A 13,623-nucleotide genomic window follows, 5' to 3' on the forward strand; every position below is an offset into this window, starting at 1 on the left:
CCAAACAGAGCATGTTAAATGTTTCTAAAATAGATCCATCTTTCTAAAAATTAGGTCATTTAGCCCCTATACCTACAGTGCAGGAAAGGTCACTGCTTTAAAAATCCCTCTGCTTTGCTAGGGTTTATTTTAATTGATAAATAACAGGATTTCCTTACTTCTGTCGGAAAACTGTTCCACGGATTAAAAGATCTGAGTATTAATAATCTTTTCCTTTGAAGCATATCTCTCTCTGACAGGCTAAGAAAAACCCCACTTTCTGTATTTATATGATATACCTTCAAATATTGTAGATAGATTTATTTAAGTGTTGCCTATCAAAGATACACATTTTACTTTATTTTTTGGTTTTATGTTATTTGCTATGTTATTCTCTCTTAAAGGATAATTCACTGTGTGTCTTGATTTATATTTATCTATTTGTTTGCTACCTTTTAAATCCTCTTGTCCCAATGAAACTCTTATGTCTAAAAAGACTAGTTCTTTGAATGTGATCATGAATTTGAAACTAGTAAGATTAGTGAAAACGTCAGAGTCACATCTGACTCCACTATAAATGATAAGACTGAGTGACTCTAGCGTTGCATTTTTTAGATGCTCAGTACTTAAAGAACTCAAAATCTGACACTTACATGCACAGTACTTTTGATGTGAGAGAGAAATACAGATGTAACAGTCAATAAGTGTAATACATACAAAGTGAATACATACAAAATGAGAACTAAATGGATTTTATCCTGGAGAAAATAGAAGCTCGATAACTCAATGCAACTGATAAACTGAACCAAAAAATTAAAAAATAATTGCATTCTTCAAAGAATCATGAGCTTCAACAGCATGTGTCAAGGAGGTGCATAGATCTATTCATATAAAAAATATTGAAAATCAAATGAAATCATTTGTTTTGAACTTTCCAATAATAAATTTGTAATACACCCATCACTTAAAAGAAGATGAGAGTTTTTAATTGTGTCTTGGCCACTTTCAAACAGAACTCAAGGAGCATGGTAAGTCCACTGAAGCAAGTGTCACACTTGCAGGTCTCTCATTTATCAGTAGAAGCCAAGCTCTAAAAGCATGAACTAAAATTACGTGGATTTGGTTAGTCATTTGGGGTAGTTTCATTCTGAAGAGTAAAGATCAAAATGTTATTTTGTAATCTTACTAGAATTGTACTAAAATAAAGGCAAAAAAGGATCTAAACAAAATTACTTTGCCTTTCTCTTACAATTAATTAAAACATTCACTGTTTAACTCCCCAAAAAGAAGAAAGTGCTTACTGAGAGATCATCGCCACGGAGCGCGTTCCCTGAGAGGTCAAGATAGACGAGTGTGTTTGCTATCAGCGAGTTGGCACTCAGTGACTGGGAAAGGCTATTCACCCCTGCCAAAAAAAAATTGTCAGTACTCAACTTAGCTCTAGACAAAACTGGCCTAGACACTGCAAGTGCACAATTATAGTGAACATAAATATGCACAAATGTTTAAAGACCTCTTATTAATGGACTATGGCAGAGGAATACAGATCACCTGGCAGATATGAGACCCTTCCCTGCCACAGTATGCCTAGCTTTGCCTGACTCAAGCTCCACCAGCTGCCTTGATGGAGTCATAGTGTTATAGGGTCCCAGATCCAGGGAAGAAGTCTTTTTGCCAAGCCTGTAGTAGCTGTAACATTGCAATCCCATTTTGAAACAGATTTTTAAAACAGAGTTTACTCCATAATGTTAAGTCAGCATCTTCCTGAAAACAATAATATTTGAATAAAAGTGTCTGTGGAAATAGATGAAAGTATCTGTACAAAACCAAGTACATTATCAATTATAATTGCCAGAACTTCAAAAGCAACTGATGAGACCTAGAAATTAAAAATATTTCAATTAACATGTTTGCCTGTAATTTCAGAAAAATAGTTAATTAAAATATCAAGAGATGCATGAAGACTCTTATTTCTTGATCAGAACAAATGCATGTTTTTCACATTAAAACCAAAAAGCTCACATTGGGAACAAACCAGTCAGAGCTTTCTGCCTCCAAAATTCCTCAGCTTTCCTGAATTATGACACGGCTACTTCTAATCCCTCTAATCCAAATTTCATCTGAGGGCTCTGCGGACTATTTATTCTAGTTCTTGGTTTATTGTAGATGGCTATTGCTGCCTTTCAAGTACTACATAAAGTGTTTGTTAAATATATAAGCATCACAGTGTTCTTTAGTAGACGCAGTAAGCACCCAGCCAAAGCTGTGAAGCAGGCAGATGTTTGATCTATTCCACAACATTAAGCAATTTCTCAAAGCTACTGGTCAGTGAAAGTGCACTGGCATTCAAAGGATGTAACATAACCATTCTGCACTTAAAAACTACTACAAAAATGATTTACCAATGAGGCTGTAGAAGCATCATCTAGCAAATCATACTCTATATCATTGCTTTAGTTTTCCAAGTTTCCAAATGTTAAGAAAGTCTCCCATTTTAGTAGAACAGTTCCTGGATTCACAAGGCTTTTGATACTGAAAAGAACTGCAGTACACTGACATTGTTACCAAGTCTTAAAACTTGTCTGTCAGGTATAATTTTTCTTTTATGTTAACATTGCATTGTTGAATCCTACCATTCTATGATTCTATATTCTATCTAAAAAGGTAAACTGCAAATGAATACTTTTTGAAACTTAATTGTTAGAGCTTTTAGGTCTCCACTTTAATGAGTCTTTTCTACTGCATTTATAAACAAGAAGAAGCAGTAGAAATGAATGTAATGTACCATCAACAATTCAGCATACACTATCAAGAGCCAATTCTGGGAATTCAGGAACAATGTCTGAGTTTGAAGGAAAAGAACTGTCACACAATCCATAATGCTGCTGCTTGTTTCAGGTTTAAAAAGGGCTAACTGCTCAAAGTTAACCATGTCAGTGAAGGTAACCGATGTAAATGAGGGATTTTTTTTTTAATTAGTCTTTGGCTCAGGCTCTGAAAAGCAAGACCAGTCTCTGAATGAATTTTCTGTTTAACCAGCATCTTCTGATCAATAAATTTCTGTTTGAACTTTACTATCCTCATGCTATACTCTAACAGTAATCTCACTTTCATTTGCAGACAATATTTTATACTCTTTTACAGCTCTCAGGAGGCTCAGCATGTTAATAGTTCTCAGGAACTTGGAGGTACAATATTTGAAGAAAGATCAGCTAGGAAGTTACCACTTGCCAATTGCTCCCCCTGTCTCCCCCCCTTTCCAAAAAAAAGAAGAAAGGATGAAGGAAAAAGAAATCCATGCACCTTGGTGTCTAGTGAATCCAAGATCCGAGTCTTCTTTAGACTTTCTCCCCAGAAAATACAGCAAGTTCAAAAATAGCCTCCCAAGTTAAAATCAGTTTAGTATCCTTAAGTTGAAGGAAAAGTGGCTAAGACGGACAGCTTTGCAGACAATCGAAAAGGTGAAGTTGAGTTTCTCCAAGTCCAGAGGGTTATAAGAATTTTTAGCCATTGCATATACCTTTTAGAGACATACTGAGGAGCTGTCCATGGGAGAATATTCAAGACGACATTCTCTGGAGAATAGTTACTGCAATGCAATCTCGACTAGGTTTCACATGAGGCCAATACCAGAAGTACTGGAAAATACTTTCAGGTTTTGTTTAAATATTTTAAAAGTGTGTTTAAAACCTTCAGAATTCTTCCATAATCTCTGAATTAGTTTTTATTGACAAGAGTTTGGTGGATGAACTTCCTCAAGCTGACATTTATTCTTTATAAAGGTAGAAGTGCAGCTAGAGTGTTCTCTTGACTCAACGATCATAAGTACTTGGTGAAATCCTTCAGGTCACACAAAGAAAAGCACAAGATGAATGAACCCATCAGAACTGCATGAATTTATGTTACATTCATGAACATCTAATTTCAAGACTCCATGCAAAGTTAAGTCAAGATTCTTAATCAATTTCTTGTCACTAAAAACAGAGCTGGCAGTAAAAAAAAACAACCCTAGATTTTAATAAAGTATTTTTAATTAAAATCCTGATGGATTAAATTTAGTTTAGAGTTTACTACTCACTTAAACATAACAAGAGCTACAAACATTCATAAAATAACCCAAGAAAACAACCTTCTCTCAGATGGTATTCCCTCAGGCCAATCCTTAAAGCTTAGGAGAACACAGACTCTGCACTTCACAGAGCAATCATTAACAGGATAAAAGAGCATGGCTGCTATCTGTTATCAGCTAATGTCCTTCATAGATAGTAACTCGCTTATCTTTTCCAGGTCATCAACATCTGCAAAAAAGCTGCAATCATGTCAGTGGTTTTTTTTTCTATTTTTAGCACTCATGTTCTACACAGGAGACTCTGGGTTTGCACACTCTGTTTAAGAATTCACAGCATCTATGATTTGTAAACCAGCAGAGCAAAAAATCCTGAAAGCTTCCAATTTGTATTTCAGTACTGTTATTTCTTTTAAATATACATACATTTAATCTCAATACCAAATCAGAAATATATAAATTTTAAGGCAAAGAAATCTTTACTCAGAGCAAACCACTGAACAGCTATTGTCACAACACTTGGTTTCATAAACAATTGCATGCAAAACATTTGGAAAACTCCCTACACATTTTTGCTTAAGACATCTTTTTGAAGCCTATACGAAACATATAATTTATACAATTCTAAATTCAATCTTTCTTTACGATACAGGTTCAGAACCAAAGCCTACAGAAGTAAGGGTTTTGCAAAGAACTGAAGAGAACACAGAACTCAGTTCACTGGTCAGCAACCAAGGGCCGCAGAAAAACCTAGCTGTACTGTTGAGAGTACACAAGCAAATCGTTTACAGAACTCATTACATTATTATCTGATAACAAAAGTTAGGATGGAAGCTGGGAACTTTTAGAACAGAAAAAGAGGCATACTTATGAAACATACCTTTAGGTGACAAAGAGGTTTTGGATAAATTTAAGTGTTTCAGTCCCTTTGGAAGCTTAGCAAACTGGATGCTCAAAGATGACACACCTGTTTGGGGAGGAAAGAGAAAATGGTTGTTTTCAGGTCAACTATGTGATCTCAGGTTTCCCCAGCAATCACATTAGAGGCAATCTGCATGGGAGGAACTGCATGGAGCATGAGGGTGGGTCCAAAATGTCCTTGTCTTTTTATGACATAAATCTTTTAAATGACTGATGTGGTCAAGATCTCTTCTTTGCTAACTATTGAATAGAAAGGGAACTTTGCTGTCAATGATCAGTGAGCCACTTTCATTACTTTAAACACACACACACATTTAAGAATGAGTCAAAGGGAATATACTACATGTCAGTCAGCACTTGAGAAACCTGGAAGCTTTAGAGTTCAGCCAAAAAAAAACCAATGTAAAAAACCAACCACAAAATAAAACCCAAGAACAGTACCTCACATGAAACTTCAAACTATTTTTATTTTCTTTTAAAAGGAAGGGCTATCAGGGCAAGAGACACACTCACATTAGCCAACATTGCCCTCTTTTTCTGAAGTAAATCCCAAGAGCTTGAAACCTCCACAGAGTTGTAATGGCCACTTAACTTCCATATACTAGCCTGGAGGCTACCAGTCAAGACATAGGTTTGGAAATGCTATGACTGCTTGAAATCCTAAACAGTAAAAACCTATTAAGATTCTGACATAGATAGAACAACCTCAGCACAAATCCAACAAAGAAAAAAAAAAGTGCACATTTCATTAAAGCCCCTTCTTTGTGTATCCAAGTTCTACACTCCATAAATTTAATACCTCCATTTAAGCAAAAGACTGAAATTTGATTAAGAGGGCACATCCTAAATAAAAATGGAACCAATCCATGAAATATTTATTGGAGGAATAAATCAACATTAAAACTCCAAGCTTAACATGAGATATGAAATACAGTTCTCTACCACACAGAAAAAAGCAAAGCGAAAGGGCCTTTCACTTGATTCAAAACACAGTAAACCGAAAAGTTGACACCGTTCTCCACATATGCAGTCATGAAACAGCCCGACAGCATGCCACATACATATGTTTACCTATCACTGATAATGAAAGAGCAGCTACCTTGCAGATATTGTTGTAGGGGTTTTTTTTCAATGCTTGCTATAGAAGTATGTTGTGTATGCTGGTGATAGGTGTAATGTCCATGCAGCAAAACAACATACCATATTTCATTTCTACTGCCAAAATATTAGACCTATGTTACCTTGGCATTGTTGATGGTAAAGCATAATGGTAACTGAATGGTTGGAGCAAGAATGAATCAAGTCATATTAATAGGATTTTCTTTTATAGCCTTACTACAGTAAAAAAAAAAAATCTTTTTGGCTCCTCAATGAGACTGAATCTATCTAATCTACCTTAAGCTCACCTCAAGTTACACTCTGAAGCTGACTGTCTACATTGGTTAAGCTGGTTTAGCTACAATATATATACTCTCAGAATCAAGGTAGATATGCTGGCAAAAGAGGAGTAAAAGAAGTAGAATCAAAATCATAAGGTTATCACAAGTGTAATTTTTGTTGTGAAGCATTTGGAGCAAGACACGCAGCAAATAATTTTACCTCTCCATCTTTGTATTTAGGCGACAATTTGCAGACTACTTATCACTTTAGTCAAGTTGAACAATTTTAACATCCTACCAGTGCTGAGGGTTAAGGATCCACCCAGTTGACTATAAAATACAGGAATCAGGTATAGAAAAGGAAAAGAAGAAAAATGTGCTTCTCGTCACTCAGGTCTATGAATGCTCTTTAAGCCATCCATTTTTACTAATGTCATAACAGATGAGAGCTCCAATGGCAGAAACAAAGACAACTGCATCTGGGCATACAGTTTTGAATGTAAGTATTTCTAGGCTTGGGTTTGGTTTGCATTGCTTTTTACACACTATGAGATTAAATTCTGATCCTAGTAGAACCAAAGCAAAACTCCCATTGCTTTAGTGTGGCTAGATTGTAAAGATCAATAATAATCTTCCCAGGTGTTAGTCTCACAAATATGGACAGTATCATAAAGTGAAGCTAATCACAAATTAAGAGACAGATGTCAGTGTAAATCACTTCATATAAACACCGTTATGTATTTGAACTGAAGCCAGATCCCATGCTTTAATAAAACTGAACACACTTCACATGTTATTGGAATATACAGTTACATAAATGTAAAAATATATTATATTTACTTCCTGATACTCAGCAATGCATAATAGCTTAGGGTGGCTTTTTTGTTTAAATAAGGCACAAAAATATGTTCTTCCCCATAAGTCACACAACTCCATGTAATTTCCCTTAAAACTGCAAAATAATCTGGCTGAATTTCCATTTCCTGCAGGAAATTTTTCAGGAGGTATTTTCCAAAATCCATGTTTGCATAAATGTCCATTATGCTAGCTTTTCATAGAATCATAGAATGGTAGGGGTTAGAAGGGACCTTTAGAGATCATTTAGTCCAACCCCTCTGCAGAAGCAGGGTCACCTAGATCAGGTCACATAGGAACTTGTCCAGGCAGGTCTTGAAGACCTCCAAGGAAGGAGACTCCACAACCCCTCTGGGCAGCCTGTGCCAGGGCTCCATCACCCTCACAGTGAAATAGCTTTTTCTTATGTTTAAGTGGAACTTTTTATGTTCCAGCTTCATCCCATTACCCCTTGTCCTGTTACTATCTACTATAGAAAGAGGGATGTCCCAACCTCCTGACACCCACCCTTTAGATATTTATAAATGTTAATAGCATCTCCCCTCAGTTTCCTCCAGACTAAACAGCCCCAGTTCCCACAGCCTTTCCTCATATGAAAGATGTTCCATTCCCCTGATCATCTTGGTGGCTCTGCGCTGGACTCTCTCCAGCACTATCCAAAGCACTCCAGCTTTTACTTCTGAAATGCTTTCTGTCCCTTCAGTTTAATGAAGTCGACTCTACCTTGTGCTCCGTGAATATTAGATCACAGGAGACGTAAACCTTTCTTAATCGCTGCAATGTTTGTACATTATAATTAGAGTTAATTTCTCTTTTAGTACTCATATAACTTAACTAATTATCCAATGAAACGGTCAGATCTTAATTGCATGTGATAGGAGAGATTCAGATAATGAAAAATTTCTCCAAGTTTTAGTTTCCACATTTCATTTCTGTCTTGTATGTAGATAATGCAGAATCATTTGAATCCATAGGTTTGTTACAAAGAAAGTATCCATGCTACTGTTAAAAAAAAATCTGTAGACTATCTACCAAATGTTTAGACATTTATTTTGCTTTCAAGATAATCACAGAATCATTATGATTGGAAAAGATCTTTAAGAAAAATCAGTTCCTTTTAAAAAAGCCTTTTATATAACACAATATAAATACACTCTTCAAAAGCAGAAATCAACAATGTCTTTTAGCTAGCTTACAGTAGAAATTTTTGTACAATGCAGTTAGGCCTACAGCATGTTGTGATTATAATGTTCTTCAGCAAAATATTAACTTCCCATGATATGGATTCTTACGGAGAGCAAGCAGTAATGAGCAGGAAAGAACAATTTAAAATAAAAATCTACTCTAAACAAGTCAAAACCAAAAATATTTTTGTATTTGTTTCTAGTAAAAAGATAAAGAAAAGATAAATAGGAAAGGGGGGAAAAAAATCCCTTCCCATCTTTTTTTCTTCGTTGAAGCAGCAAGATAGGAGAAACAGGAAACTCTGTGTTAACAACATTCAGTCAGGTGGTAATCAAAATGAATATTTTTTTCTAGTTTGAATCATGACAGCAAAGAGAGTGGAAAATTTCCCCAAAACAAACCAAATAAACTAAGAAAAAGTTCACTGTATAAAGATCTTATTTTTCTTCCGGTCCAACAGGAGCACAAGAGAGTCTGATCTCAGAACACTGTGTGCCTGGAATGCATTAAGCGAAGCAAATGGAAATCTCACACGGGCAGCGCTGAAGGGTCAACTCCAGACTGAAAGAATGTAACCTTATTTTAAAAATAAATGTCTCTGGGGTGAAAAGGGAGTAGATGGGGGAGGGGAATGACTTGATATACACTGAAATCATGCCTAGCAGTGCCTAGTCTAAGAAAAACAGCTCTTCAGCTTGATTTTCAATCTTATGGAGTCAACAGCACTCCGCTGTATAAGGATGCCAGTTACTGACTATTACCAAGAACAGGTAAGGCAACAGACTAGCACAAAGTTTCAATAGTTAAAATAAATACAGAATTATGGCTGAAATAAAAACATGAAACCACCAGGAAAATATAACCCAGGCCACAAAGTTGCTTTATGCTTTTCCTTTCAACTCATTATGTTGGTTTTAAAAATGCACACCACTTTATTTACTCTCTAGTCTTAAACAATCACTGTGTTCTGTCTTCCTTTAAGAGAAACCTTCATGAGAATGTAATGAGGTCTAATGAAATCCATGATTGGCTTAAATATTTCTCAATATGTTAACGGATATGTATAAAACAAAAAAAGAATAGCAATTCTCAGTCATTTGTGAACAACAGATATTTACAATAGCATAACACACAAAGCAATAATCTATTATTCTGACAAAGTTGAACAAAGCAGTAGTAATCCTCCTATTACAGCTGAAGAAAAAGAAAAATACAAATGTTACAGTACCTCTGTCTTCAAGTGGATTGCTGGCAAGGTTGATCGTATGGAGTCCTGAGTTGGGATTATGGGCTAGGGCACTGGCTAGTTTCTGTGCAAAATCTCTGCAAGAAAAGAAAAGAAGGAGAAAGAATCCTGTTATCTCCTCTATCAACAGCCCATTTAGAGGCTTAAAAGCATCAAGCGATTACTAGTCTGAAGTGGCCTATCCTACTGCAGAGCAGTAACTGATTCTTCACAGTTATAAACAAGGCTTATTTGGCTAATTTGTCATGTTTCAACTGTGGTTATTTTATTATTTATTCAGTGACCTAAGAGACTGAAGAGCAATCAATCAAAGCTCAAACTGCTTTTGACAGAGATCTGAAAATATAAAATAGGAGTTATACAGAGTAACTGAAAACTCAAACACATTTCATCTCTTCCACGCCACTCATGAGTGGGATACTTACATCAACTTCCATACTGCTACCTCCTTCCCTTAATAGATGAGTTTTCCTGCATATTCAGGTCAACAAATCAATAGCGTTTCTGACCTTATAAAACACTAGGAAGAGCTCTTTCTGAAAACAGCAGAACACTGATAAACTGGTCTTTGTTGCCTCTGTTTACAGCAAGAAGCATCAAAGTACTTAATATAGTCCCCAGAGAGATGATGGTATATCAGTTCTACAGTGCTCACAACAGCTAGGCCAGGTAGCACAGATAGCTTTGAACTAACTTTAACTGCTGAATAGCCATGGTAGCATGACCTGCCTCTGTTCCAAGACCACTTGAGAGACAAGAGAATGCTGCCTGTCTGAGAGTGCTTTGCTAAAGCACCTACAGGTGCTGACTATCACCACCTATAGCACTAAGTTCAAAGCTAGCTTGGATTTTTCTTCTACAAGACACACTGTCAGACTTGTGAAGACATTTCCTTTGCATTAAGTTAGAAGGCTGTTAACTATTATCAGCTCTGAGATAAATACTCAAATCTGTCCTTACACCTACTAGGAGGTCAAACTACCTACTGAGTGTCAAATGAGGAAGGATTCTCTTGCATCCATCCAGGGAAACTTGTCTGCTCTAGTAAGCCTCTGCATTGCACCTATACCAACGCACACAGCCTGGGGAATAACCAGGAGGAATTGGATATATGGGTGCAAATACAGGGCCATGATCTCTTTGCTGTTACAGAGACATGGTGAGATAGCTCCCAAGACTGGAGCACAGCCATGAATGAGTATGTGCTATTTAGGAAAGACAGGCAAACCCAGCAAGAGGGTGGAGTTACTCTCTATGTTAGAGAGCAATTAGAGTGCATTGAGCTGTCTGGGCAGGGATGAGGGGCGGATTGAGTGCTTATGGGTGAGAATTAAGTGGTAGGCCACCTAATAAGGAAGAGGAAGTGGTTGAGGCCTTCTACTCCCTGATATTTGTTGGCAAAGCCAGACAAGCATGCATAGTCCAGGAAGTTCCTACAGACTGTTGATAACAACTTCTTGTCACAAGTGATTGAGGAACCAAGGACGAGGGGTGTGCTACTGGACCTGGTGCTGACAAATAAAGAACATCTGGTTAGGAATGTGAAGGTTGGAGGCAATCTTGGCTGTAGCAACTATGAGATGTTGGAGTTCAACATCCTGTGTGGAAGAAGTAGGACATCAAGCTGGATTGCAACCCTGGATTTTGAGTGAGCTGACTTTGGCCTCTCCAAAGACCTACTTGGAGAAATCTCATGGGATAAGATCCTAGATGATAGAAGTGCCCAAGAGAGCTGGTCAATCTTCAAGCTCCACTTCCTCCAAGCCCAAGATCAGGGTATCCCCAAAGCAGAAAAGCAGAAAAAGGAGTCAAGAGGCCTCCATGGATGAAAAAAGAACACCTGGAGCTACTTGAAGAGAAGAAAGAAATCTATATCAGGTTACAAAAGGGCTTGGTTGCTTGGGAAGAGTATAAGAATATTGACAGAGTTTGCAGGGTCAAAACTAGGAAGGCCAAAGCCCTTTTGGAATTAAACTTAGCAAAGGAAATAAAGGAAAACAAGAAAGGCTTTTTCAAGTACATCAGCAGCAAAAGGAAGATTAGGGACAATGTGAACCCACTGATGAACAAAGAGGGTGTGACAGAGGATGCAGAAAAGAGGATGCCTTCAACTCAGTCTTCACTGTCAAGGCTGGACCTCGAGAAGCCCAGTCCCTGGGGGATAGTAAAAGAGTCTGAAGAACGGAAGACTTTCCCTTAGTGGACAAGGATAGGGTTAGAGACATGTTGGGCAAGCTTGACACCCATAAATCTATGGGACCTGATGGGATGCACCCATGAGTGCTGAGAGAGCTGACTGATGTGGTTGCTAAGCCGGTCTCCATCACTTTTGAACATTCATGGAAGACAGGTGAGGTGCCTGAGGACTGGGGAAAGGCCAATGTCACTCCAGTCTTCAAAAAGGGTAGGAAGGACAATCAGGAAACTACAGGCCAGTCAGTCTCACCTCCATCCCTGGAAAGGTGATGGAGCAGCTCATTCTGGATGACATCTCAAAACACATGAAGGAAAAGATGGTTATCTGGATGACTCAACATGGATTCACCAATGGGAAATCCTGCTTTAACAACCTGATAGCCTTCTATGAGAGTATAACTGGATGGCTAGATGACAGGGGAGTAGTAGAGTCAAGTTGGAGACCTGTGGCCGGTGGAGTTCCACAGGTGTCGGTTCTGGGGCCAGTCGTATTCACAATCGTCATCAATGACCTGGATGAGGGGACAGAGGGTACCCTCAGCAAGTTCCTTGATGACACTAAACTGAGAGGACTGGCTGATTCCCCAGAAGGCTGTGCTGCCATTCAGTGGGATCTCCACCAGTTTGAGAGTTGTGCAGAGAAGAACCTCATGAGGTTCAACAAGGACAAGTGCAGAGTGCTGCATCTGGGAAGGAACAACCCCATGCACCAGTACAGGCTGGGGGTCGAACTGATGGGGAGCAGCTGTGCAGAGAGAGACCTGGGAGTCCTGGTTAATAATAAACTAACCATAAGCCAGCAATGTGCTCTTATGGCCAAGAAGGCCAATGGCATCCTGGGATGCATCAAGAAGAGTGTGGCTAGCAGGCTGAGGGAGGTTCTCCTCCTCATCTACTCTGCCCTGGTGAGGCCTCATCTGGAGTCCTGTGTCCAGTTCTGGGTTCCCCACATCAGAGGGACAGGGAACTTCTGGAGAGACTGCAGCGCAGGGCCACCAAGATGATCAGGAGACTGGAGCATCTTCCTTATGAGGAAAGGCTGCGGGAGCTGGGTCTGTTCAGCCTGGAGGAGACTACAGGGAGACTTAACTAATACTTACAAACATTTAAAAGGTGGATATCAAGAATACAGGGCAGCATTATTTTCTGTAGTGTCTGGTGACAGGATAATGGGTAACAGACAAAAGCTGGAACACAAAAAGTTCCACTTAAACTTAAGGAAAATCTTCTTTCCTGTGAGGGTGAGGGAGCCCAGGCACAGGCTGCCCACAGGGTTTGTGAAGTTTCCTTCTCTACAGGTTTTCAAGAGCTGCCTGGACGCATTCCCATGTGACCTGATCTAGGTGGACCTGCTTTAGGAGGGAGGTTGGACTAGATGTTCTCTAAAGGTCCCTTCCAACCCCTGCCATTCTGTGACTTTGTGTGAAGCTTTCATGTATTAAGGGACTGACCCTACTGACTGCTTGTTAAACTGAGGCTGTAATTTCAATGGTTTTGATTCACCTAAGTTAGATACTGAGGAAGAAATCAAAAATATGTCCTGAGCTTCCTTCTCTCACTCTTTGGAATTGTTATCATTTTACCTTCCATAGGCCAGTGGTGGTGAACTACCAGTTACATTGCTAGAAGAGTGATAATTAACACTGCTCTCTATACTTGGAACAGATCCTGCCTACCATAAAACTAGTAGATCAGTCTGTGTGCTGAGAACTGCAGTGGAAATAGCATCCTCTTCCAGTTTCTAGGAAAAAGTGGAGACTATACAGAAATATCCTCAATAACTTTTGGTTATCTGT

The 13,623-nt window shown here is 38.4% G+C and overlaps 1 protein-coding gene across 7 annotated transcripts in view; it reads right to left on the reverse strand.

Moving 5' to 3' along the window:
• Nucleotides 1–13,623, reverse strand: part of CARMIL1 (capping protein regulator and myosin 1 linker 1) — a 212,858-nt gene that overhangs the window by 83,163 nt on the left and 116,072 nt on the right. For all 7 annotated transcript variants that reach the window (XM_061995599.1, XM_061995601.1, XM_061995598.1 and 4 more), the window contains exons 11-13: nucleotides 9,614–9,708; nucleotides 4,926–5,012; nucleotides 1,281–1,384 (exon numbers count right to left, since the gene is read on the reverse strand). In XM_061995599.1, coding sequence (XP_061851583.1) covers nucleotides 1,281–1,384; nucleotides 4,926–5,012; nucleotides 9,614–9,708 — 286 coding nt within the window. The remainder of the gene's footprint in view (nucleotides 1–1,280; nucleotides 1,385–4,925; nucleotides 5,013–9,613; nucleotides 9,709–13,623) is intronic.

This window comes from Colius striatus, chromosome 4, assembly GCF_028858725.1.
Source record: "Colius striatus isolate bColStr4 chromosome 4, bColStr4.1.hap1, whole genome shotgun sequence".
NCBI lineage: Eukaryota > Metazoa > Chordata > Aves > Coliiformes > Coliidae > Colius > Colius striatus.